Raw genomic sequence first — 25,642 nt, forward strand, 5'->3', positions numbered from 1 at the left:
GTAATTTTATCGTCTAATCAGGCTTTTATGAACACCCTGAACAGTTTTTAATTTGCTTGATTCAATATTTAGATATTTGATGTAAATGTTACCAGGCCCTCCAGGCCCAGGGCCTCTCCCCCCACACACCCATTGTAACTTCAAACTTCATTTTAACCATGATAGATTCATTAAAAAACACCCATTATTTTTTTTTTCTGGTGACGCATACTAATACGTGAGCAGGCCTTGTTATTCGTTAACTTTTTTTTTAATTTATTTTTAATAATTATGTTTTGTATTTCATTTTTTCCATTTTCCCAAATTATTATTTAAAATAAATGAAAAAGGTTATCGAAAAAACACGGCCTGCTAACGTATTAGGAGGGTATTATGAGTCACCAGAAAAATAATGGGTCTTTTCAATGAATCTGTCATGGTTAAAATGGAGTTTGAAGTTACAATGGGTGTGTGTGTGTGTGTGCGTGTGCGCGTGTGTGCGCGTGCGTGCATGCGTGTGTGTGTGGAGGTGTTTCCCTGTTGAAAGTGGAATATCCCTTTTAGTTGTTTTCAATGGGAAAACGTGCTTCGAACTGAAACATTTTCATTCACAACAGGGTTCCGAAGGAGGCTCTGAATGTTGTGCCATTGTGCGCCCAGGCAGCCCCTCCAGACATGGCCATTGCAGGCACGCGCTCTACCAAGCAAAGTTGGCATAGCGGGTGGTTTTAGAATCAGATATGTCCTTTTTTGTGGCCAAGATAGCAATTTTGGGGAAAGTGCAACACCACGCCCACGGCCACACCTCCATGCGCAAATAGCGCGTAGTCGGCATAATGTACAGCGGCTATAATGGCCCCAAAATACAATTTAAGGACAGTGCCAGCTACCTTGCCCGCAAATTCATGGGTAGAAGGTAAGGCCACCATGTGTGCCTATTTGGCAAAATGCAGTGTTAAAGGGATACTTCACTTAAAAAAAAAAAAAAAAAAAACGTTTTGGACATTTTATCGTTTAATCAGGCATTGATAACATCCTGGACAGATTTTAAGTTGCTTGATTCAATATCTAGATATTTGATGTAAATGTTACCAGGCCCTCCTGCTCCAGGACCCTTCCCCATACACACCCATTGTAACTTCAAACTCCATTTTAACTATTATGGTGACTCATACTACCCTCCTAATGTGTGAGCAGGCCGTGTTTTATCGATAACTTTTTTTCATTTATTTTTAATAATTCTTTGGGAAAATGAAAAAAAAAACATATATACAAAAATGAATTATTAAAAATAAATTAAAAAGGTTATATAAAATAAAATAAAAACACAGCCTGCTCACTTATTAGGAGGTTATTATGAGTCAACAGGAAAAAAATGTTTTTAATGTATCTATCATGGTTAAAATGGAGTTTAAAGTTACAATGGGTGTGTATGGGAAGAGGTCCTGGGCCTGGAGGGCCATTTACATCAAATATCTAAATATTGAATCAAGCAAATTAAAATCTGTTCAGGGAAGCCTGATTAGACGATAAAATGAGTGAAATATCCCTTTAATCTTGCCGTGGAAGTAAAATTTGAGTCAAGTTAACACTCCAGATTTTTTAGCTTGAACAGTGTTTCATGTGTGACGCATGATGTCCTCAGAAATACGTTGTATGTGTCATAATGACATGTTTTGTCATTTGACTCCATTGCAGACTAAAAGACTACTTAGCCTTGCGGAGTCGTTGCACATCGGAAATGACATTTTTGAGGGGTGTAAGCGGATGTTTGCCTGTTTTACTCTCTCTCTCTCTCTCTCTCGTTTCTCCTTGTCTTCTCCCTCCTGTTCCCTCTCGTTTTGTTTTATTCATTTTTTTTTTTTTTTTTTTTACCGTTGCTTTTATCATTGTTGGGTTTCACTTTACCTCACCCTCCGTCACTCCCTTTCCCTTTTTCCTTTTTTTGCCATCATCCCCCTCTCCTCTAATGATATACCAAACCCCCCCAAACTTGTCACCGTCATTCAGATCAGCGGGAAGGTTGGTTTTTTGCTTTCGCACTTTCTTTTACGATGCCACACTAATTCCAAGGCCTGGCAGACTGGAGCCATGTGGCGCCGGCGTCCCACGCTCGCCGTGCGCCTTAGGCTCGTCCCGGCCCTGGACCCCCCCCCCCCCTTTCCCTAACTGACTAGCCCTCCAACCTACCCCACCACCAAAACCCTATGCTGCAATATGCTTATACTATACATGCTTGCTTGTTGCTACTCTACCTCGTTTGTCTGTTTGACTTTTTCATTTTTGTATTCTTACATAGACCATAATGCCTTGCAAAAATAAACATCTCCCCACCCAAGAAAAAAAGTTGCAGAAACTGCAGGTAACGGCGATCATCTAAACGGTTGTCCCTCTCAAGCCTCACATAGGCCTATGCTTCAGTAGTAGTGCGGCATTTCTGCGTGCCGAAAGTAGCCGATCTACACGATCCCAGACTGCCTCAAACATTCCCTTCAGAATGTGGATGCTGGGGTACAAATTGTTTACAAAAGCAGCGGTTTGAAGCATCACATTTTCGTACCGTCCCAGCCCTAGCATGACGGTGCCGAAAATATCCAAAATACAAGGTCACAATGCTTCACACCGCAACATGTGGTGAGCTTGTATATCGGCTATTTTCAGATGACAAATTAACCATTCTAAAACGGCTAGTTCCATTCCTTGATTCTGATTGGCTGGTTGCTGTGGTATATGAGACTATAACCCACACCTTGAATCAGTTTATATCAAACCAAGGTGTGTTATTTCTATCCACAGTGTTCCACAGTGCACCAATTATCTGCACCTGTGTTGTTTTTGCAGCCTGGCCAGGAACTACTTTCTTGTAGCTGGGGACAACTTTCTTGCAGAGCAGACCTTATTGTGTATAGTGACATAGAACAGTTTTAATTGGTACATGTCTATGATTTTTCATGTTGCCATATTGTAACCGTTTTACGAGGCTTGTGGTTACCTGTATTTTGTGGTTACCTGTATTTTACACCGGCTGAGAGGGTTCTACACCTCTTGTGGCGTATTGCTTCATTACTGCACTTGTGTAGAATCCTTTGCAGGCCTACATATAAAATCAAAATAGTATGTGGGCATTTTTTTTTTCACAAAAAAAAGTTATCATAGAGAATTGCCAGGCATTAAGGGAACACCATCTCATACGCTTCAGCATGAGTGCACTGTGTCTGTGATGTCTTCCAGATAACCTGTCACTGTTGTCACTCCCAGGCATGGAGCTTTGTCCAGTCATGGCCACTGTGGGTTGCACGCTGCACTGCTTTCACTACGGCATTCACCAAATATTCGAATATTCAAATATTCGAACATCAAAGTCACTATTCGATGTTGTTCACCAAAGTCGAATATTCGCTTATTTAAATGTTTTTTATTGTTTTCTCTTTAAAAAATATATAGCCTAGTTTATAAAGCTTGGCTAGATAGGGAGTCATAAGAATGAGTTGTCAATGCCCCTGGTGGATGAATTTGTTAATGCTCTATACCAGGGGTTCTCAAACCTTTTTAGGCTGTGACCCCCAAAATAAATATATTTGAACAGGGGACCCCCACCCTGACAAGCACTTGGAATTGTAGGTATTACATTTAATGTGACTCGGTTCCACAGATAAAAATTTTGAAAATAGCAGATCTACATGCTCACAACGCCTCGCAACGCGAGGCGTTGTGAGCATGTAGATCGTCTATTTTCACAATATTCACCTCTTGCTTACTTAATATTTAACAGTTTAGCCAGTCCTGTCGAATATTCAACTATTCAAATACTTTGAGGTCGAATAATTCGAATACTAAACATCACTATTCGTGAATGCCCTAGCTTTCACCACATCCACACACCCCTTTCTCTCATGTTTCTTATAGGGCTGTCACGATTAGGGCATTTTACATGATGATTAATTGTAACTGAAATACTTGCAATTAACAATTTAATTGTGTTTTTGTCATTGACAATTACATTTGTGTAGGCGTTTAGGCTTTGAAGTTGCAGATATGACACAAACTCAATATACAAAAGAATTACTGACAAATTTGACAACTTTATACTTAAAATATAACATTGATAGTGGAAATAGCCGATCTACAAGCAACGTGTAGCATCGCGATACGTTGTGAGCTTATATATCTGCTATTTACACTATTTTTGAATATGTTTGAAAATACTTTTTTTTTTTACAATGAAACGATTATGACGATTATGACAAAATAAACGTGATTATGTCAAACAATTGCGATTAGACAATCATGTTATAATTGTGACAGGCCTAATCAGGACAGCAGCCATGTCCTGGTGGTACTCATCATCATCATCATCCTCATCATTATCATCATCATCACCACCATTATTTATACTCAGGAATACAGTTGAGAGGCAAGTCTCTCTCTCTCTCTCTCTCTCTCTCTCTCTCTCTCTATATATATATATATATATATATATATATATTTATATATATATATATATATATATATATATATATATATATATGCACACTTACATAAGTATGTACATCAGCACACATTCATGTTACCTGGCTCACGTTTACCTTGTGACACAGTCACATGATGTCAACACCATCCAACTCACAAACTCTGAGCTCCATTCAGAGAATGTTCCCACATTCGACATAATTCACGCCTGTGACACCTGTCCTTTGACTTGCTATGGCTATATCTAGCTAGCTTAGCATGTGCTATCTGCCTTGCTTGGGGAAATGTGCACAAACAAGGCTGTGGGTTTAACTTTGACAGCTAATTTTGATTTAGTTTTAGTGATAGTCATTTGAATACAATGTCTACAAATCTAGTTTTAGTCGACTAAATGTGTAAGTATTATTTAGTCTTAGTTTCTAGTCATCATAGCTTGGTTTTTGTTTTGTCTTTATTTAGTTTTCGTCTGTGAAAAAAGGTGGTCGACAGCCATTTTTCGTCACAGTTTTTGTCGACAAAACTAACACTGGCCTTGTGCTGCCTGCCTTGCTTCTAGAGAGAGAAGGAAATTACACTAATGGCGTCATTTTCTCTACCACTCGATTCCAGCCAGCAGATTTGTTGCAGTCAGTGGCGAACTCACACCGGAAGTTGGATGAAATGCATGGCAGTGAATGGAGACGGCTGGATCAGCTCATGAACAAAAAATATTTAAGAACGACTGAGATCTTTGTCATATATACGGTTCAGGAATATAAAAGAAGACATATCACAGGTATTTTTACAATCACTTGCTTTTCGATGTGCACAGTACATAATTGTATTGAGGCAGCGGCAGGTATTGTTTCTGTCTCTGAGCCATCGCGAGATTTGGTTTCCAGACAGGAAATGGCCGGGAGTCTTGCGATACTAGCTAGTTCAGAAATGTAGCCTACTTTGTGCTCTTTAGATACCTCTATACAATTATACACCGTAGAAAACAACATTTTCTTTTATATTCCTGAGTCTCTATCGTTCAGATTTTTATTTATTTATTATTATTATTATTTGAATGAGCTGTCCAGTCGGATCTCATAGACTCTAATGTTATTCACTGAACTTCCGCTGTGAATTTGCCACCGAGTGCGATGAATCTGCCGGGCAAGGATATGGCAGGGTAGAGAAAATTATGTTGGTGTCATTTAATCCCCTCTTGTTTCTAGTTTTGCTTGGGGAAATGTGCACCAACACAATGTACATACAATGTACTTCTTAAAATACATTCATCATGCCTGTTGCTAAGGTATGGCAACTGGTGTCTTGCACACCAGTCATGTTGCCATACCTTAGCTTTTGCTGAACAGACGCCACTGTGATTTCAAATCCTATGCTCTCTCCAACTAGTTTCTTTATCAGGATGAACCCCTCCCCCCGTCTTCCCATGTGCTCTCTCTCTCTCTCTCTCTCTCTCTCTCTGTCTCTCTCTCTCTCTCTCTCTGGCATGCTAATGACCTAAACACAGAGTTTGTGTCTGCATTATAAAGGCCTGTCCATACTGCCTCCGACCACCAAACTTTTGGTCGGAAAGTTCTGACTTTCTGACGTGCAGCTTTCCAAACTTTAATTCGGGATAATGCTTTTCAGAAGTTGTGAGTGGCGTCATTTTGTAGTTGACGCGGACCTTTCCAACAAAAATGACGGTTTCGGAGAGAGTATGGACTGGCCATAACTGACTGTCTACCTGCTATAACAGCATCTTTCAGCATATATGCATAAATATATATATATATATATATATATATATATATATATATATATATATATATTTATACAGTTATGGGAGAGAAACAGTGTAGATATTTAATTAAAAACAACAACAATATTATTGCCTTTATCCAAAGCACTTTACAATGTGAATTGCATTTACACAAACACACACACGCACACACTCACGCACGCACACGTGCACACACGGCTATTTTCACTGTTTTTGACGTGACACTCATGTACGATGAAGTAGGCCTTTAAATGATGGAAGGAAAAATGAATGGATTTCCCCACTGGCGAGTCATTAATGGTACTCCTCCAGTGGCTGAACCCGCGCGTGTCAGAAGATCGATCTGCAAATGAAATGTCAAGACCGGGTTCTCTAGCAGAAAGATTAAAGCCTCCAGCCTCCTAAAACAGCAGGCTGCAGCGTCAGAGCACTCCTGGCCGCCTCCGTGGCTCAAATCTCTGCAAGCCCACCTCATTTCGCTCATTTCTCCATTTCATTCTGGAGCCACGACGACCCGGAATGCACCCACATGCACACACTCGCGCACACACACAGATCAAACGTCCAGTATCTAAAACAGGGGTTTTCAAAGTGGGTGACGAGGCACCCTGGGGTGCCGTGACGGCAGTCCAGGGGTACCGCAAGATAATTTAATAATATTTAGAATTTATTTGGACACTTGAAAATATATTCAGTATCATTTTATACTACACATTTTAAAGTACAAAGTTATTTTCAGTCAGTTCTAACCAAAATGCCCACATAATCACTAAACTAGACCAGGTCACCTGGTTCTGCCAGACCCGCAATGAAAACTTGTAGATCGGCTGTTTTGACTAGTATGGCACTGAACTAACACATGAACACACAGGATTGTATAGGCTGAGCAGCTGGAAATGTTTGTGAGCTTGTAGATGGGCTGAGGAATTTATAGTGTCAGCAGCTCGTCAGCCAACTCAACTCAGCTGGTCCTGTACAGGTGACGGCACTCAAGGCAATCAGCCGAGCAAGGGAAGGGAGGGGCAGATGAGCAGTCAGAGGCAAACACAGGCACACTGAGGAAAAGAGGGACCGACCGACCGACCGACAGACCGACAGACCGACAAAGCCTTTTGTAGGCCGACCCCCTGGGTCTGGCAAATATCGTCACTGTCTGGCAGAAACCTCGTACGTATCTCCAAGTTTCAAATGTGTACGTCATTTGGTAAAGTAAAGCCCTGCTTCATCATACAAGACTGTCGCACAAAACTAGTGAAAACAGCAGATCTACAATCACACAACATGCTTGTAGATCTGCTGTTTTCACTAGTTTAGTACATTTTATAGATGATAAATACAAAATGAATGGTTTTGAAGATACAAGGTTTCCACCCGACAACGATGATATGTTATAAATATAAGGTGATGGGAGGGGGAAGATGTTGGGGTGCCTCGGATAAATATATATATATATATATATATATATATATATTTATGGGGTACCCTGAGACCAAAAAGTTTGGGAACCCCTGATCTAAAAGACAGTGTGCTATTGTGATCTCCCCCCACCCCCCACAACATTATCATCAGGTATTATGATTATACTTGGAGGTCGAGGTTTTTCAAAAAAAGAAAAAAGTGTACAGAAAGTGTTTAAATTAGGTTTTTTATGTTGCCACACCCACCTGTTCCTTAAGTATGCCTGGTTGTCAGATGGGTGGTGACCCAGCTGAAGCCACACCCACAGTGTTGTTGCATGGTAAAAAGGGGAGGGGATTATCGTATGACAATACAATAACTCCCTGATCACCCTCCTGGATCTCCATGCCCCCATCAAAACCCGAACTGTCACTTTTTCACTTACAGCCCCCTGGTTCACCTGTGACCTTTGCAAAATGAAGGCAGCTGGCCGTGTCCTCGAGCGGCGTCTCAAGGCCACTGGACTAACGGTACACAAATTGGCCTACAAAGAGCATCAGAAGGCCTAATCCAAAGCTCTCAAACTTGCACGCTCACAGTTTTACTCCGACATTATAAATAACACCCCAGGCAACTCCAAGCAGCTATTTTCCACTGTAAATCAGTTCCTCAAACCCCAATCCCCCACCCACACAGAATTCACAGAGGAACAATGCAACAATTTCTTAACCTTCTTCAACACCAAAGTAGACACCATCCGTTCCCAGCTCTCCAGCTCCTCCACACTTCCAGTCTCCCCTGCCCCCCCGCCGTTGATCTCTCAACCTCTCTGTTGTTTCTCCAACACCACGCAGCGAGAGGTTGAGGATATCATCAAAAAGATGAAACCCTCCACCTGTGCCCTGGACCCCTTCCCCACAGCCCTAATTAAACTAAACATCTGTGCCATAAGTCCCCTCATTACTAAAGTCATAAACCTCTCACTCCAGTCTGGCCTTGTTCCCCCTGCACTAAAGTCTGCCATCATTACACCCTTGCTCAAAAAACCCACATTAGACCCGGACAATCTTGCAAATTACAGGCCCATCTCAAACCTACCCTTCATTTCCAAAGTTCTGGAAAAGGTAGTGGCAGCCCACCTCCTGGACCACCTTCACACAAACACCATCGCCGAAAAGTTCCAATCTGGTTTCCGTGCAGCTCATAGCACGGAGACCAGCCTCGTCCGGGTCACTAATGACATACTGGTGGCAGCGGACAAAGGCTCCCCCTCACTACTCATCCTGCTTGACCTCACTGCAGCTTTCGACACGGTTCAGCATGACATCCTCCTCACCCGCCTTCACTCCATCGGACTCTCTGCCTCTGTTCTAACCTGGTTTCAGTCATACCTCACTGACAGATCCGAGTGCGTTTCCTTGGGAAAGGAAAAATCCTGGACACACACTGTCACCTGCGGTGTCCCCCAAGGATCCGTACTCGGCCCCACACTGTTCACCCTCTACATGCTCCCCCCTCGATCATCAGCAAACACAGCATCTCCTTCCACTGTTATGCTGATGACACTCAGCTCTATCTAAAAATCAACCCACCCCCCCGCAAACCAGCCACCACCACCCCCGCAGTACAGCCAGCACCATCTCCATCTTCCACACTGGCCACCTGCCTGGAGGAGATCAAGGCGTGGATGAGCCTCAACTTTCTTCAGCTAAACAGTTCTAAAACGGAAGCCATGCTAATTGGCACCCCCCACCAGATCCAATCATGCCCCATAACCAGCATCTCATTCTCCGGTCAAGATCTCCCCCTCTCATCCACAGTCACCAATCTTGGCGTGAAAATGGACCCACAACTCAACCTTGAGACACACATCAAACACATCTGTAAGACCTAATTTGTCCACCTCAGAAACATATCCAAACTCCTCTCCACACTCACTCTGCCAGATGCTGAGAAACTCATCCACGCCTTTGTCTCCTCCAGGCTGGACTACTGCAATGCCCTACTCATAGGGATCCCCACCAAGAGCCTCCAAAGGCTACAATACATACAAAACAGTGCTGCCAGGATTCTGATGCGAGTGCGAAAATACGACCACATTACACCCATCCTCCGTTCACTTCACTGGCTCCCCATCACCTTCAGGACACAATACAAGATTTCCCTCCTCACCCACCAGTGCATCTATGGAAATGCCCCCCCCCCCCCCCCTACCTCAAAGAACTGATCACACCAAAACCGGTCACCCGAAGCCTCCGCTCCTCCAACACTAACCTTCTCCTCATCCCCGACACCAACCTTCGCACCATGGGAGACCGGGCCTTCAGTTTCACAGCTCCTAGTTTGTGGAACGCCCTCCCCGAACATTTGAGAGCACCACAGTCCACTGACGTTTTTAAAAACGGACTAAAAACCTACCTATTTCAGAAAGCGTTCTCCTAATTTGTTCAAGGCCTTGTCCTTTTATTGTCCTTGCCCTGTGTTGTTAGTTTTAGCCTTGACCCGTTTTAGAATATAAGATATTGATTGTCTGCCTATTGCTGTTTTTATGCCTTGATTTTAACCCTGTACTGTAGCACTTTGAGATTCTTTTTTAATGTAAAGTGCGTTATAAAATAAAATGCATTATTATTATTATTATTATTATTATTATGATGTCATTAAATCGTTGTATTTCATTTGGGCCTTTTGACTCGGCTTTCAGCTTTCAGAAAGTAACCACAAATACTCAGGGAAGACATATTTGCATATTACAACAACACCTGGGGGTCTATTAGAGTTAAGTTAACTCCATAGACACACAAAACAGGAAAAAAAATGTACACAAACACGGCACCACGTCTTTAAGGCTACAGCTACAGCGTAAAGCCTCGTGACAACCACTTGCAGGTAGGTGGATATGCGGATAAGTGTGTCTATGTTGCTGAGACGTGTCACAGGGATCCAGATGTCATGCAAAGCGGGACATGTGGCAGCAGTTAGGGGACACGTCACATGTGTCTGTGCAGCCTCTGGCTGTGAGCAGCACGACAGCTTACATTGTAATCCCCCGGATCAGCGGGAAAGCCCACACACTCACAGTTGGACGCACATACAAAACACACAGGTTCGTATTACTGTGTGTGTGAGGACATCAACATAGCATAGTTGAATAGTTGGAAGATAGCGGAAATATAGCCGACCACAACTCTCTTAACTCATTTAGAGCCACAAGATGTCGCCAGAACTCCATCTGAGGTGCCGAAACAAACCTCCATAGGGCCGCGCTGTATATGCGCAACCCTTGCGCAACTGTGACGCGCGTCATCACGATCGTGCGTGACATGAATATGACCCGGATGAAGTTAGCTTCCATTACCTATAGGCTAACGCTAATGTTAAAAGACCATTATTCGGCCATTTAGCTGTGAATTTTATTTATTTTTCCTCTTCCATAAAAACATAGATCAGCGAAAAAGAGGCTGAAAGTCAGCTGGATGCATTGGATTCAATGAAAAAAAAATCAGTGGTGCGATGCTCTCAGCGTCTCTAATATAAACAAACCGCGGTCAATACGGCATGAATGGAAGGCCCCGACATTACGGTAAGGCCTAACAATGTTAATGTAAAAACAGTGCCGGTCCTGGACTAGTCCAGGAAAGGCACAAAGGATTGCGGAGGCCATTCCCGAAGTAGTCCGGGAAAGGCATCAAAATAGTTACGTTTCAGTTTCAGTTTTCATGTAGGTGACAGGCATGGGCCTTCCTCCAACCATGATCAAGTGGGGGCAGGCCTTGATGCATGTAAGGCCCGCCCCCACTCGACCATGATTGGATGAAACTGTGTTTCGATGTCAGTGGTGCTCAAACTTTTTCACGTGAAGGACCCCCAAAATGATGTATGTATTCGTGTATTTGGCCACAGGCCTGGGTGGGTCCCTGGAACTAAATATTTTGAGATGGGCTCAAAATATTTAGTTCCAGGGACCCACCCAGGAGCAAAATTTGAGTTCCAAATGTTCACTTAAAAAATGCATACATTCAAAGATTTGCACACATTTTCACGACTTTGAGACCTACGCAAGTTCCTCTCACTGCCTTTTCTCTCTGACATCCCCCCCCCCCCCCCCCCCCGCCCCCCTCTCAGTCCGCCGCGTGCCCCCTCGCTTCTCCATCCCGCCCGCCGACCACGAGGTGATGCCGGGCGGCGCCGTCAACCTCACCTGCGTGGCGGTGGGCGCGCCCATGCCGTATGTGAAGTGGGTGAGCGGCGCGGGGGCCGAGCTCACCCGGGAGGAGGAGATGCCCGTGGGCCGCAACGTGCTGGAGCTCACCGACGTGCGCCAGTCGGCCAACTACACCTGCGTGGCCGTCTCCTCGCTGGGCGTCATCGACACCACCGCCCAGGTCACCGTCAAAGGTGGGTCGTTTGTTATTGTTTTTTTTGTTTTAAAGGTATAGAGCAGGGGTGGGCAACTTTGATGATGGCGAGGGCCACTATATTTCCACCTTCACTCCAGAGGGCCACATTGCATATTGCTACGTCCTACTTTGACATTCTAGTATCTCATACAAAAGAGGCAAAAATAGCAGATCTACAAGCTCAAAACACATCGCGCTGCGATGCGTTTTGAGCTTGTAGATCGGCTATTTTATTTTAGTTAACTTCATGAACCAACATACAAATACATTGGACATAAAAAAAAAACATTTTAATACTAGTCATTAAGCTACTAATATTGACTGGCGGAATTAGAGCAGGTCATGTTTGGAATTTTAACAGCTGAAATCAGAAATATATCAGTATTCCGGAACCTGTGGGCCGCCTTAAGTGAAGGTGGGGACCGCATGTGGCCCCCGGGCCGCCAGTTGCCATTAAGGACAACTTTGTTTTTTTTACAATAAGGGTTCATATTCTGGATAGTCATTAGAGAAAAGGAAAGATGAGTGTTAAAATGTTTTTATTTATTTAAAAATGTGATTTTAACTATTTTGGTCCCACCCTATACCTTAATTATCCCTACATTATATTATGTTCTAATTAGAAATCGAATAAGACCTATTCAAACTCTAATAAGGAATAACATGTTCTTTATTATGCCTAACATTAATGTTATTTCCAAATTAGTTACATTACATCCAATCCCATGTAACCGACCTGGTGGAAAAGGTCTCCACCAGGTCAGGTACATTATTGTGGCCCAAAGGTGGCGCTATAATAGGCCAATGTGAAAAGGGTGTCATGTCTTCTTGGGCTTTCATGCCAATCAGACGTTGTATGCATGATTTAAGGCATTTCATTCAAAAAAAGGGTTTTGCAAACGGCAACCTGCTGGTGGCGCTATAACAGGCCGATTTGTGTTTTTACCCATAACTCCACCGATCAGTGTAACACTTTGTATGGGCACTCCATTGAGGCCAAGGAAAAACCTTTGTCCTGCATCTTTCACATCTGCCTTTTATAGCGCCACCAGGAGGCTTTATCAGGGATAATTAAAGGAGCTATAGTCAACTTTTTTTTGAAAAACGGATGCTAAAATAAAAATAATGTTTCAAAAATATGTTATGAAAAAATAAGCTTCATATATGTGTTTCTATTTAAAAATGACTACACAAAGCGTAAAATGATGATAAAATAATCATTTTGGCCATTGTCAGGCTGACATTTTGTTTACATTCTTGTCTATGCCCTACAAAAGAAAAGTTGACTATAGCTCCTTTAAGGTATAACTGTGTTTGTTTCTGTCTAATGAAAACATATTATTTCTAATTACAAACACATTATTTCTTATTCTGTATTAGGGTTGGACCCTCATGTCCTAATGTGTGTGTGTGTGTGTGTGTGTGTGTGTGTGTGTGTGTGTGTGTGTGTGTGTGTGCGTGCTTGCGTGTGTGCGTGCGTGTGTGTGTGTGTGTGTGTGTGTGTTTCTATCACGCAGCCCTACCTAAGCCCCCCACCTCGTTGAGGGTGACAGAGACCACTGCCACCAGTGTCACTCTGACGTGGGACTCTGGGAACACAGAGCCGGTGTCCTACTACATCATCCAGTACCGTGCCATCACGCCCTCCCTCAATGGCTTCCAGGTACCACTGGCATCATCAGGACACGTTATTTACTTTTCCAGTAGTGACTGCTGGTTATTTATTTTTCTACCACTTTTTCTAGTCACATGTTCAAATACTGGATTCTGATTGGTTTAAAACAGTGGTAAATTAGACAACTCTAGTGAGTTGGCCCAAAGACCCCGGATGCGTTGTGATGCAAATGTCTTGCACATTTCCAAGATCAATGCGCCTCCCAAACAACCAGAGTCGAACACCTTTCCCGACCCAAAACAGTAGTTCCTTACCGTGAGCTGATTATTGATCAATGATAACGTAGGTGTCACTGGTCTGAGGTTGTCCTACGTTTACTAACGTTACTATCGTAATTTTTCGCCGATCTATTCCATTGGATCCAATGCAATCCGCCAACTTTAAAGACCCTTTTCTCTGAATCTATGCTCTTCTGGAAGTGACCAGCCTCTATTTGCGGCAAAGCACCTCAGCAGGAGTTGGCGCCATCTGGTGGTGGCACTAAAAGGGAACACTTTTAGCTGCAATCTGGGACTATATATGCTGTGGCGGAAGTATATGTGTATTCTGAAACAATTAATGATTGTAACTAAAGATCCTAGCAAGTTACAACTGTGTTTTCTTTCATGTATATGGAAAAAGTGGTAGAAAAGCAATTTACCATTCGAGGTCGTGGGTTGTTGGCTGATTTACCACTGTTTCTGAAACAGTGGTAAATCAGCCAACAACCCACTCCCTCTCATGGTAAATGGGTTACATAGTCTGGCCGACCATGAGGTCGGGTATGAAATTTGGTACGATGATTTCGAAGGAGGAAGACAGGCAGTAGGTGGTGGGCGTGGCATGATGAAAACGATATAAAACAAAATACAAATTAGTATTTTTAACTCTTTTACTGCCTTATTTATTACGTATTTATTTGTGCTACTGCCATCAAAAAGTAGCTTACCTTTGCGATGTTATAGAAATTCATCAATGCATTATTTCCCAAAGATAATTTTTTTAGATATTCAATTATAGCTGTAAACCAGCCAAACTGACTGCAGCCAAATGCAATGAATGAATGTGCAAATGGCACTTCCCTCGCCCCCTAGATCAGGTCCACAGAATACAGCCATCAGTTATTGTTTATGTGTGGTGGAGATTTGAGAGCAGCGTTACGGGAGCTGTTTTTACTGTACACACCCGCGCGACCCCTCATCAGCTTACAGTGCTCAAACAAGGTAAAAGAACGAGTGTTCGTATTGGCAACGCTAACCCGCCAAAACGGGGCGAACGTTAACGTACAAAATGGAGAATGTTTTCCAAGCAAAACAATGCTTCCAATGGATTCAGAATAATTAAAAACCTCACATGCTACTTTAGCTAAACATCTGGGGACCCCTAAAATTATTTGGGAGGTACCGTCCCACAGGTTGAGAACCATCAGCATAGTGCCACTTTAACTATACTAGACTTGACTTCCAGGAAGTGGACGGCGTCGCCACCACCCGCTACAGCATCGGAGGCCTCGGCCCCTTCTCGCGGTACGAGTTCCGCGTCATGGCGGTCAACAACATCGGCCGCGGCCCGCCCGGCCCCCTGGTGGACACGCGCACCGGCGAGCAGGCCCCCTCCTCCCCTCCACTGCACGTCCAGGCGCGCATGCTCAGCTCCAGTACCATGCTGGTCCAGTGGGAGGCGCCGGAGGAACCCAATGGAGAGATCCGCGGCTACCGCGTGTACTACAGCCACGAGCACGGCGCCCCGCTCAGCGCCTGGCGAGCGCATGACACGGACAACAGTCAGGTGACCAGTGGTGGACGGTTGACCGAGCGTGTTCTCTTGAATACTGTACTTAATAGTCCATGGGCCATACGAGATGCCGGTATCGGAAAGGTGGCAAAGGTTATCATGCATTTTTGAAAAGCTCTATATCTGTAGGTTATATTATGGCATGATGACCCTTTCTGAGACACAGCTAAATTGGTGTTATCAGCCGCTAGAGTTGGTGTCCCATTAACTTTACATTACAGGGAAAAGAAAGCAAAACATTAATCTGCTTTAAGTAACATATGAGGGGACAAACTAGGGGTTTTTCATGATTCTAAATCCATTGCAAACATCTGTTTTGCATAAAAAAACATTCATTGGGCTAAAACGGCCCCCACAAAAGTGTGACAAGTGATGACTCATCACTTTTCATCACTAAACCATAGTCTTGTGGGGCCGTTTTTTTGCCTAAGGAATGTTTTTTGTGCAAAACAGATGCTTGCAATGGATTCAGAATCATGAAAAAAAAAACTAATTTGACCCCTCATATGTTACTTAAAGCAGATTCATTTTTTGCTTTTTTTTCCCCTGTAATGTAAAGTTAATGGGACACCAACTCTAGCGGCTGATAACACCTTTAGCTGTGTCTCAGAAAGAGTTATCATACCAAAATATAATCTACAGATATAGAGCTTTTAAAAAATGCATGATAACCTTTGCCACCTTTGGCCCATGGACTATAAAGCTGATATTACAGATGTGCCATTTCAAAACATTGGCAAGAGATTAGATTTTCAGATGATTTGCAGAACATTGAGCTTTTATAGATCAGCCAGTTTTGCTGTTTTCATGACCTTCTCTAACTTGGAAGTTTACATCTACCTATATATGAAGGTGGATTCTGCTGTTCAATGGGAATGGAGTGTTTTCTTGCCATTTGCAAGTTTCTGCCAAAAAATGCGCTCCATTCTCCATAAAAATTCTAAAGGCATACAGGGAGTATGCTAAACATTACGGTCCTATTTTGGAAAATAAATAAATAAATCAAAATAAACAGCTACATTTCCATCTATAAAGCCAAACCTCAATGAACAAAAAGATTGTCATGGAATGATTAATGATGAAATATCGAAGTTTCTTCTTTTGGAATAAACAAAACAGCAAAAAAATAAAAATAAATATAAAACAAGACAAAACTTTTTTCTTAGGGATTTTGGAGAGAAACTGAAACTATTATTTGTCCACACTGAAAGTAAAAAATATATATACAGTGTGTATATATATATATATATATATATATATATATATATATTGGTATGACCATGACGGGCCGCAGAGACATTCTGCAGGGGCCGCATGCGGCCCACAGGCCGCATGTTGAATAGTTAAATGATCCCAATGGGTTAAATAATCTGTCATTGGTCCAGAAATCGTGGTGCACAGTAGTAACTAACCAATCAGAATTGGCTACTGGTTAAAACACATTATTCTATTATCATGCTTTGTCGTGCCATACTGGTTATTTGTGAATCTATTATTCTAACGAAAACATTTCAGTTGACTACAACATGACTAAGGCCACGTTTACGGTCTCTTGAGAAAGCGGCAAAATGTTGTTGCGTTCTCTCATTTAATCCAACATTCAGACGGAGACGCAACAACGACTAAAACGATGTAGTGTGCATACCATGTAGCTAGGTGGCAGTGTGTGACATCTGTCCCTTCATATCACAGCATTTGTTTACATTATCACCATGGCTCCACTGCTGTCACCGTGTGTTTCCTCAACCCACCTGGCTTGAGTTAAGACCCGCCTTGCGGAAACGCGAGGACTTCCAGGAGTGGCTGAAATCCTTGCCGGACACATGGAAGGTGGATAATGTCAGATCTAGTAAAGGCATGAAGACAATCTTAAAACTTGTACTGAGAAAAGCCTGCATTAGCACAATGCACAGCTATTAATTTCACTGCAGAGCTCAAAATAAACTGTGCTAAACTTGAAACTTACTTTGTACTGTGCTTAAAAAAGGGAAAACTTTTTAACTTTGCTAAAGAGGAAAACGTACTGAGAAAGCTATTAATGTGTCACTACTGCACTCAGAATAAAAACTCTTACTGATTATCAGTTACATTGTTATAATTTGGATATGGCTTTGGGCGTATTATGCTGTGTGTATTATTGTAATGGATCGGTAGGGCGTAGGTACAGTATTGCTTTGCACTTGAGCGAGCAGCACTAACGTTCATACGCACTTTCATTTTTAAGATTATTGAGAGGGGCGTTTCCGCGAGGCGGGTCTTAACTCAATCCTGGTGGGTTGAGGAAACACGCGCTGTCGCCTTTGCAGCGTCAGCCATGACATCACATTTTTCGGATGGAAACGAAAGGAGTATAGTTTTTTCTTTTCTTTTTGTGTTTCCAACCCCCAAAAATGCCGTTGTCCTCTGAGCGGAAGGCATATCTTTGGCGATTACTGAACGCTACCTAAAACTGAATGAAATTGTATTCAGAAGAACATGACTGAAACTAAATAAAACTAAAATTCCTGTCCAAATGAACACTGCAGGTGACCACCATCTCTGGGCTGACCACCGACATCACGTACAGTCTGAGGGTCCTGGCCTTCACCTCCGTGGGAGACGGACCCCCGTCTGACGCACTGCAAGTCAAGACCCAGCAAGGAGGTAAGTGGTGAGCGGTAAGCATGGAACGATTCACTCAACTCACGGTACGACTGGAATCACGATACTAGCTTCACGCAAATTATTTTCTTTCACGATTTTTTTAAACAAATTTATTTTTCAGACAAATCACCAAAAACAAAACAAACAAGACTGCACCTCTAACGAGGAGCAAACTTGCGCCTTTTATCAAGGTAGTCTCCAGGTATATATCCTCTCCAGGTATATATGGATATATATACCCGGAGGGATAGTCTCCAGATATATAGACCTATCCTCTCCAGGTATATATGAGAGGTAGTCTCCAAGTATATATCCTCTCCAGGTATATATAGATATATATACCTGGAGAGGTAGTCTCCAGGTATATCCTCTCCAGGTATATAAGGATATATACCTGGAGAGGTAGTCTCCAGGTATACATCCTCTCCAGGTATACACTGTATATGGATATATATACCTGGAGAGATAGTCTCCAGGTATATATCCTCTCCAGGTATACATGGATATACTGTATATACCCGAAGAGATAGTCTCCAGGTATATATATATCCTCTCCAGGTATATATGGATATATATACCCGGAAAGGTAGTCTCCAGGTATATATCCTCTCCAGGTAAATATATATATATATATATATATATATATATATATATATATATATATATATATATATGTCACGGTATGTTAGAGAAACAGTACGGTCGAGAAACGGAGCACTCGCCGTGCAGCACGGGGCGGAACAAGCGGTCGCCACAACAACGTCCTCCAGGCGGAGCCGCTCGATTGTCCACGACATTGCAAGCGGCGCGAAGGCCAGCGGACCTTGGTCCGCTCTTCGCCCCTGAGCGCCGCAGGCGCGAGTGGCATATATATATATATATATATATATATATATATATATATATAGATATATATATATAGATAGATATAGATATTTATACCCACATTTAGTTTTTGCACCACAGAACCTTCAGTTTCGGGCATACCGATCATAGCGATGCACCAACCAAGAAGAGACAACAAACGCAAAGGGAGAAGTAGCCGATCAGAGCCCTTGGCTTGGCCCATTGGATGCAAAATTTAGATTTAAAAAACTCACTTGTTGATTCACTCGTACAACAAAATGTGTTTACTTGAAAAAAAATGCTTCTCAGGTCAAATAAAATGCATAAAATGCAATTAATTGCGATTAATTAATCACAGAGCCTGTAATTAATTAGATTAAAATGTTTAATCGCATCCCAGCCTTAATAATAATATATGATATTATATATATATATATATATATATATATTAGGGTGCATCAAATTTCAATGCAAAAAAAAATCATCTCACTCTATCTAGAACTTTGTTCCACTGTCTATACAAATGATTTTAGCAAAGTTTGGGGGAAATTCATTCATAGTTAGAGGTGCAACGCAGCATGTCAAATTTAGGAAAAAGTGACATTTCGGCTGCTTTTAGAGCTTTCATTTCTTGATAACATGACATGGCAATTTCTCAAAAATACAACAAATAGTTTGTGAGAAGGTGTTTTTGACAAGAGAAAGCATGTTTAATCAAGAAGAAACATTTACATTTTCATTGATAGTCACTGAAAAATGATTGAAAATATTGAAATATTGTCCTAGTTAAGTGACATTTCGGCTGCTTTTAGAACTCTATTTTTTTATAACATGAAATGGCAATTTCTCAAAAATACAACAAATAGTTTGTGAGGAGGTGTTTCTGCCAAGGGAAAAGGTGTTTAATCAAGAAGAAACATTTACATTTTCATTCAAAGTCACTGAAAAATATTGAAATATTGTCCTAGTTATTCACTGTGTTCAGCTTGCACTTATAGGAGTGAAGATTGGGATGTTCACGGCGGTCATGCTCAACATTCTGAAGGTGTCGCTCACTTGGCTGCTGCCACAGAATGATGTGAGTTTGACCCCTCACTCGGCACAGTCATTCACAACATTGATGGCACGCACATTCACCACACCTGCCTGGAATGATGCACTGGTACCCCGATCCTCTACATTGAGTGGAAGAAATGCTGTATCGATTTTCAACTGGTGCATACCAAACCAGCAGTCTGGGTTGGCAAGGTCGGCTAACCTGGTGGCCGGTGAGAGGACTGGAAGTGCTGCCAAAGTGCTACTGTGGGGCTCGCATTGGGAGGTTATCTGGTTTGTGCTCCAAGATGGCATCCGCAAGTGCATGCTGCTGATCAGCTGGCATCTTGGTGCTGAGGAGTGCCAGGGGCAGCATCTAGTGGTGCCTCCTGTGCTTTCATGGCTGATGTTGCAATGCTCTCGTCAACAGACGTACTCAGATGTACTCATCTACTGCTGTTACAGGTCAGCCACCATGTTGCGTAGATGTGCGTAATGAAGTTGGCAAATGCCAGAATCTTCGGCACCTGCTGCCGTGTGGTGATGGTGCCCTGGGGATGCAAGATGTGCTGTTCCATCAAAGCCTGATAGAGAGTGTAGAGGAGCTTGCCCATCCAGCGCGCCTTGTGCACAGTCCAGGTCGTTGGAAGTTTACTGGAGTCTATATCATCTGCACCCAGAGAAGACACAGCTGCACAAAGTCATGGTAGTCGCACTCACCTTGTCTGTAGTCTATCACTGCTGCAGCACACATGGTGAATTCAGCACTTAACTTGCCCAAGAACAATGGGCCTCTGTAGTTGTGCAGCAGCAAGCTCCAGTTGTACTTTAGACACCTAAACAACCTCTGGTGAGGGTGAGTCCAGTGAAGATGTGGCTGAGGAGCACCTCAATGTGATGCCAGCACCCAGACAAGAGCAGTGGTCTGTAGGATGCTGTGAGATTGCCTGTGTTTGATGAAGTGGTGTCGAATACCATATTGGCAACCTGGTCGGCACAGCACCAGCCCTGCAGTAGTTTGCATGTCAGCCTGGCGATCATCTCTCTGCACGCCTCGTCTTTCCCCTTTGTGGATGGGGCACACTAGATGCTGCCCCTGGCACTCCTCAGCACCAGCTGATCAGCAGCATGCACTTGCGGATGCCATCTTGGAGCACAAACTAGTTAACCTCCCCATGCGAGCCCCACAGTAGCACTTTGGCACTGGTTTCTGTAAGCCAAAGTTTCCAGTCCTCTCACCGGCCACCAGGTTAGCCGACCTTGCAAACCCAGACTGCTGGTTTGGTATGCACCAGTTGCAAATCGATACAGCATTTCTTCCACTCAATGTAGAGGATTGGGGTACCAGTGCATCATTCCAGGCAGTTGTGGTGAATGTGCGTGCCATCAATGTTGTGAATGACCGTGCCGAGCGAAGGGTCAAACTCACATCAGACTTTGTGGTAGCAGCCAAGTGAGCAACACCTTCAGAATGTGCTGCAATTAGTTGAGCATGACTGCCGTGAACATCCCAATCTTCGCTCCTACAAGCGCAAGCTGAACAAAGTGAATGACTAGGACAATATTTCAATATTTTCAAACATTTTTCAGTGACTTTCAATGAAAATATAAATGTTTCTTCTTGATTAAACACCTTATCTCTTGGCAGAAATACCTCCTCACAAACTATTTGTTGTATTTTTTGGAAATTGCCATGTTATGTTATCAAGAAATGAGAGTTCTAAAAGCAGCCGAAATGTCACTTAACTAGGACAATATTTCAATATTTTCAATCATTCTTCAGTGACTTTCAATGAAAATGTAAATGTTTCTACTTCATTAAACACCTTTTCTCTTGTAAGAAACACCTTCTCACAAACTATTTGTTGTATTTTGGAGAAATTGCCATGTCATGTTATCAAGAAATGAAAGCTCTAAAAATAGCCGAAATATCACTTTTCCCTAAATTTGACATGCTGCGTTGCACCTCTAACTATGAATGAATTTTCCCCAAACTTTGCTAAAATCATTTGTATAGACAGTGGAACAAAGTTCTAGATAGAGTGAAATGAAATGAAATTTTGACGTTAATTTTTTTGCATTGAAATTTGATGCACCCTAATATATATATATATATATATATATATAATATATAATATATATATTATATTTAAGTATTATATATAATATACTTCAGTGTTCCAATGTGTGCCACAGACAAAAACCTTCAACTGAACGCAGTACTTGTGCCTCATATTTCTAATGGTTGCAAGTAAAAAAAACAAAACAAAAAAAAAACAGTTAAAACAACAGAGGTGCACTGTCTAAAGCGGACATGAGTATATCGGACTTGAGTATATCGAACTACTGCCCATGTGTCTCTTTTACACCAAAGTTTGACGAGGGACCCCCCCCCCCCCCCCCCCTCGTCAATACGGTCCGGGTTCGTTTCCCATGGAGGGCAGATAAATATTCGAGTCAAACTGCGTCGGTGCATGCGCACTAACACTCTGCCATCTCAGTCGGCAGAGCATGGCCATCCTGGCCCTTTACAATGAGCTGATAACAAGTGATAAGCGCACATAGGGTGGGATGATGACGGCAGAAATGGCTTCTCTCTCTTTTAGTTCCGGCTCAGCTGTCGGGTTTAGAGGCGGAGGCAGAGCTGGACACGCGTGTCATGCTGTCGTGGGACTGGCCGGTCCAGGATCCAATCACAGAGCTGGAGCTGATGTACTGGGAAGCCAGTAACCCAGAGGACAAGGTGAGCAGCAAAGACCACATTCCCAGGCAGTCGGAGCCATTATCTTCAGGGCCAGCAAAGCCTGTGCACTCCATTGTACACTACTGCGGTGGTTCTCAACCTTTTCAGGCCGCGATCACCAAAATAATCATATTTTAATTTTTAACACCCTGACTAGCACATTTTGTATAACATGGTTCTATTGTGAAAATAGCCGATCTACAAGCTCACAACGCCTCGTGCTGCATGTAGATCGGCTACACATTGTAAATTGAAAATCAACCCTGGTCCGAAAATAGATATGAAACGGGTGGCAGTGTGCAAACGTGATTGACAAACGTGATTGACATGTGAAGTAGATTTTTTTTTGTTCACTCCGATATTCGGCCCTAAAAACGCAGCAGTGTGCAAAGACCTTTACGCCTTTTCCCATACACAGCAAAGTGCGATGCGAATATGCGTATATAATTCGCCAAATTGCCTAAAGTTATTTGTTGGCGAATTGTTGGGGGCTGGCTCACACAACCCATCACATCACATCCCAGATATAGTGTTGCAACCAACAACACGTTTAGTGCCACTCGCGGGTGGCCAGGAGGAGCCGCTGATTTCCGGTAGACTCGCGGGAGACTTCAATGTCTTGGTTTGGGTCAATGAATAATATCGATGCCCCGGTCTTTTGCCCTCTCTCTCTCTCTCTCTCTCTCTCTCTCTCTCTAAAGCGTCGCGTCACGTTGGACCCGGCTGGTTCCTACGCAGTAGATGAGCTCCAACCAGACACTGTGTACGTGTTCTCCGTGGCTGCGCGCTCCCATGTGGGCCTGGGGGTCTTCACCCAGCCTCTGGAGGCCAGGACCGCCCCGTCCAGTAAGTGCTCAGACACACGTCATGGCTTTTTCTTTCTTCATTTTTATTTTCTCTTTGGGGGGGGGGGGGGGGGGGGGTTGATGATGTAATCACAACATCACAACAGTAACGTTTGTATCACAACAAACTTGGTTTAAAGCAAAGTGGACGCGGATCACACTATCTTTGGAATGGCTCGTCGTGTGTGGACAAGGATTATTTAATTTGTTCATTCATCCGCCACTGCAAGGTTTTCCAGTGTTTTACCTTATTTTGAAGGCCGACGGAATGTACGATGTGGCGACGATGTAAACAGACTATGTCGCAACCATGTTGCGCGTTCATTGCTTCACCCGGAAAAGAAAATAATAACCTGAATGATCCATTCTTTAACTTCAGTTATGGTCCGTTGGGGAAAAAAGTACACCTGTGCGAAGTGAGCGGCGACGGCAGATGTCCTTGTATGTGGTTAATGAGGAGGAGGAGTATGACAAACTATGACATCACTGTCAATATATAAGCTTGTCTTAGCTGCGTGTCATCTACCGGTATAACCTCTAAATTAACCACTGTCTGTCTAAAAGTGTGGTCACTTTCTCCGGTTATGGGTAATAAATTGATTGGTCGGTAATAATGTTTTGGCTAAACGCGTTCTAAATCATGGCAAACCAATCGGAAGCCTCTACTAGTCTGGTCTGACTAACTCATGACATCATCATTAGGGTAACACGAAACGGGGCATAGGAGCGGTTTGCACCGCTCAAAAAAAGAGGTTTATTTTGATGAACCACAATCTGGGAGTAGAATCAAGAGATTTATTTTATAAATTTCTGGATTACGTCATCGCAGTTGACTATGAGAAACCTCACAGCTTGTCCGCGTCCGCCCGTCTGTGTAGACGTGTACACATTTTTACGGTCTATGGGTTTGCCGCTCTGACATCATGCTCTGATGTCACTGTGGTTAGAGAGATCCCTGTGATGCCAGGGGGAACAAATCCCTTTTATGCCCATATATGGAGATATGGAGATCCCTGTGATGCCAGGGGAACAAATCCCTGTTATGCCCATGTATGGAGATCCCTGATGTATGTATCCCACTGGGAAAGATCGATAACCACGCCCCAGACTCATTTTTGAATCTTGTGATTGGCTGAACCGGATGTAGGGAGTGCTCCATTGTACTCACTTGGACCACGGCAGAGGGGTGCACCAAAACCTAAACCTATCCTTAACCCTAACTCTAACCCTAACCTTAACCTTAACCTTAACCTTAACCATAACCATAACCTTAACTCACTGAATGCCACCCTTTATTAAAAATCTACAAAACTGGTGCCAGCCATTTTGTTTAATTTTACCTTTTTATGGGGGCCAAAATCATATTTTGTACTTAAATTACATACATCTATGCTTCTATCGAAAGCCACACTACCCCTCTTACAAAGGAAAAAATGTATATTTATATATATCCTATCATTAGATTTGGGCTTCAATAGAACATGTGTAAGATGTCTTGATCATTATGATATGTTTATGCTGTCATTGGGACTCTGTGTTCTCTAGAGTGCAATGGCCTTTGAAAACCACCAGGTGGTGTTCTCCTACTATCTGATCATCAAATAGAAGAAGAAAGAGACACTTTTTTTGGACCGGGGCCTATTTGTTTACATTTTGGCCAGGCCTTTTTGCTAACATGCTATAACAGTTCCGAGCCCTAGCGATCACTATCAAGGGCTCGGATCGCCGAATGGATGGCACGTTTAGAATGGTGCCATTTTTTGCTTTCGAATGAGTACTTATATTTCGTCTGGGAAGCACGGGAAGTGTATAAACGAACGTGTATAGCTAACGCTAAGGTGGTAGGAACCAATGTTCGGTTTTGGGTTAGGGTCTGTGTTTCCCGTCGGACTGTGTTCACCGGTGCTACAGTGAAATCGGTCGTGTCGCGGAGGCTAACGGCTAACGTTTAGAGCGAATATTTTGAAATTACAATTAGGTTATGAAAGATTAAACTTTTGATTAATTAAAAAGACGTAAAGTGCGTATATGGCACTACAGATCAAAGACGTATAGTACGTTTACGGCGTTCAGTGAGTT

The 25,642-nt window shown here is 42.9% G+C and overlaps 1 protein-coding gene across 1 annotated transcript in view; it reads left to right on the forward strand.

The window, feature by feature from the left end:
• Positions 1–25,642, forward strand: part of ptprfa (protein tyrosine phosphatase receptor type Fa) — a gene marked incomplete at its 5' end in the record, with an annotated part of 370,668 nt that overhangs the window by 92,710 nt on the left and 252,316 nt on the right. Inside the window, 6 exons of the mRNA XM_080720119.1 lie at positions 11,729–12,001; positions 13,521–13,666; positions 15,125–15,445; positions 17,977–18,094; positions 22,582–22,718; positions 23,420–23,564. Of these exons, the coding sequence (XP_080576245.1) occupies positions 11,729–12,001; positions 13,521–13,666; positions 15,125–15,445; positions 17,977–18,094; positions 22,582–22,718; positions 23,420–23,564 (1,140 nt within the window). The remainder of the gene's footprint in view (positions 1–11,728; positions 12,002–13,520; positions 13,667–15,124; positions 15,446–17,976; positions 18,095–22,581; positions 22,719–23,419; positions 23,565–25,642) is intronic.

The sequence above is a fragment of the Nannobrachium achirus genome (assembly GCF_963921795.1).
Source record: "Nannobrachium achirus genome assembly, chromosome: 1".
Taxonomy (NCBI): Eukaryota; Metazoa; Chordata; class Actinopteri; order Myctophiformes; family Myctophidae; genus Nannobrachium; species Nannobrachium achirus.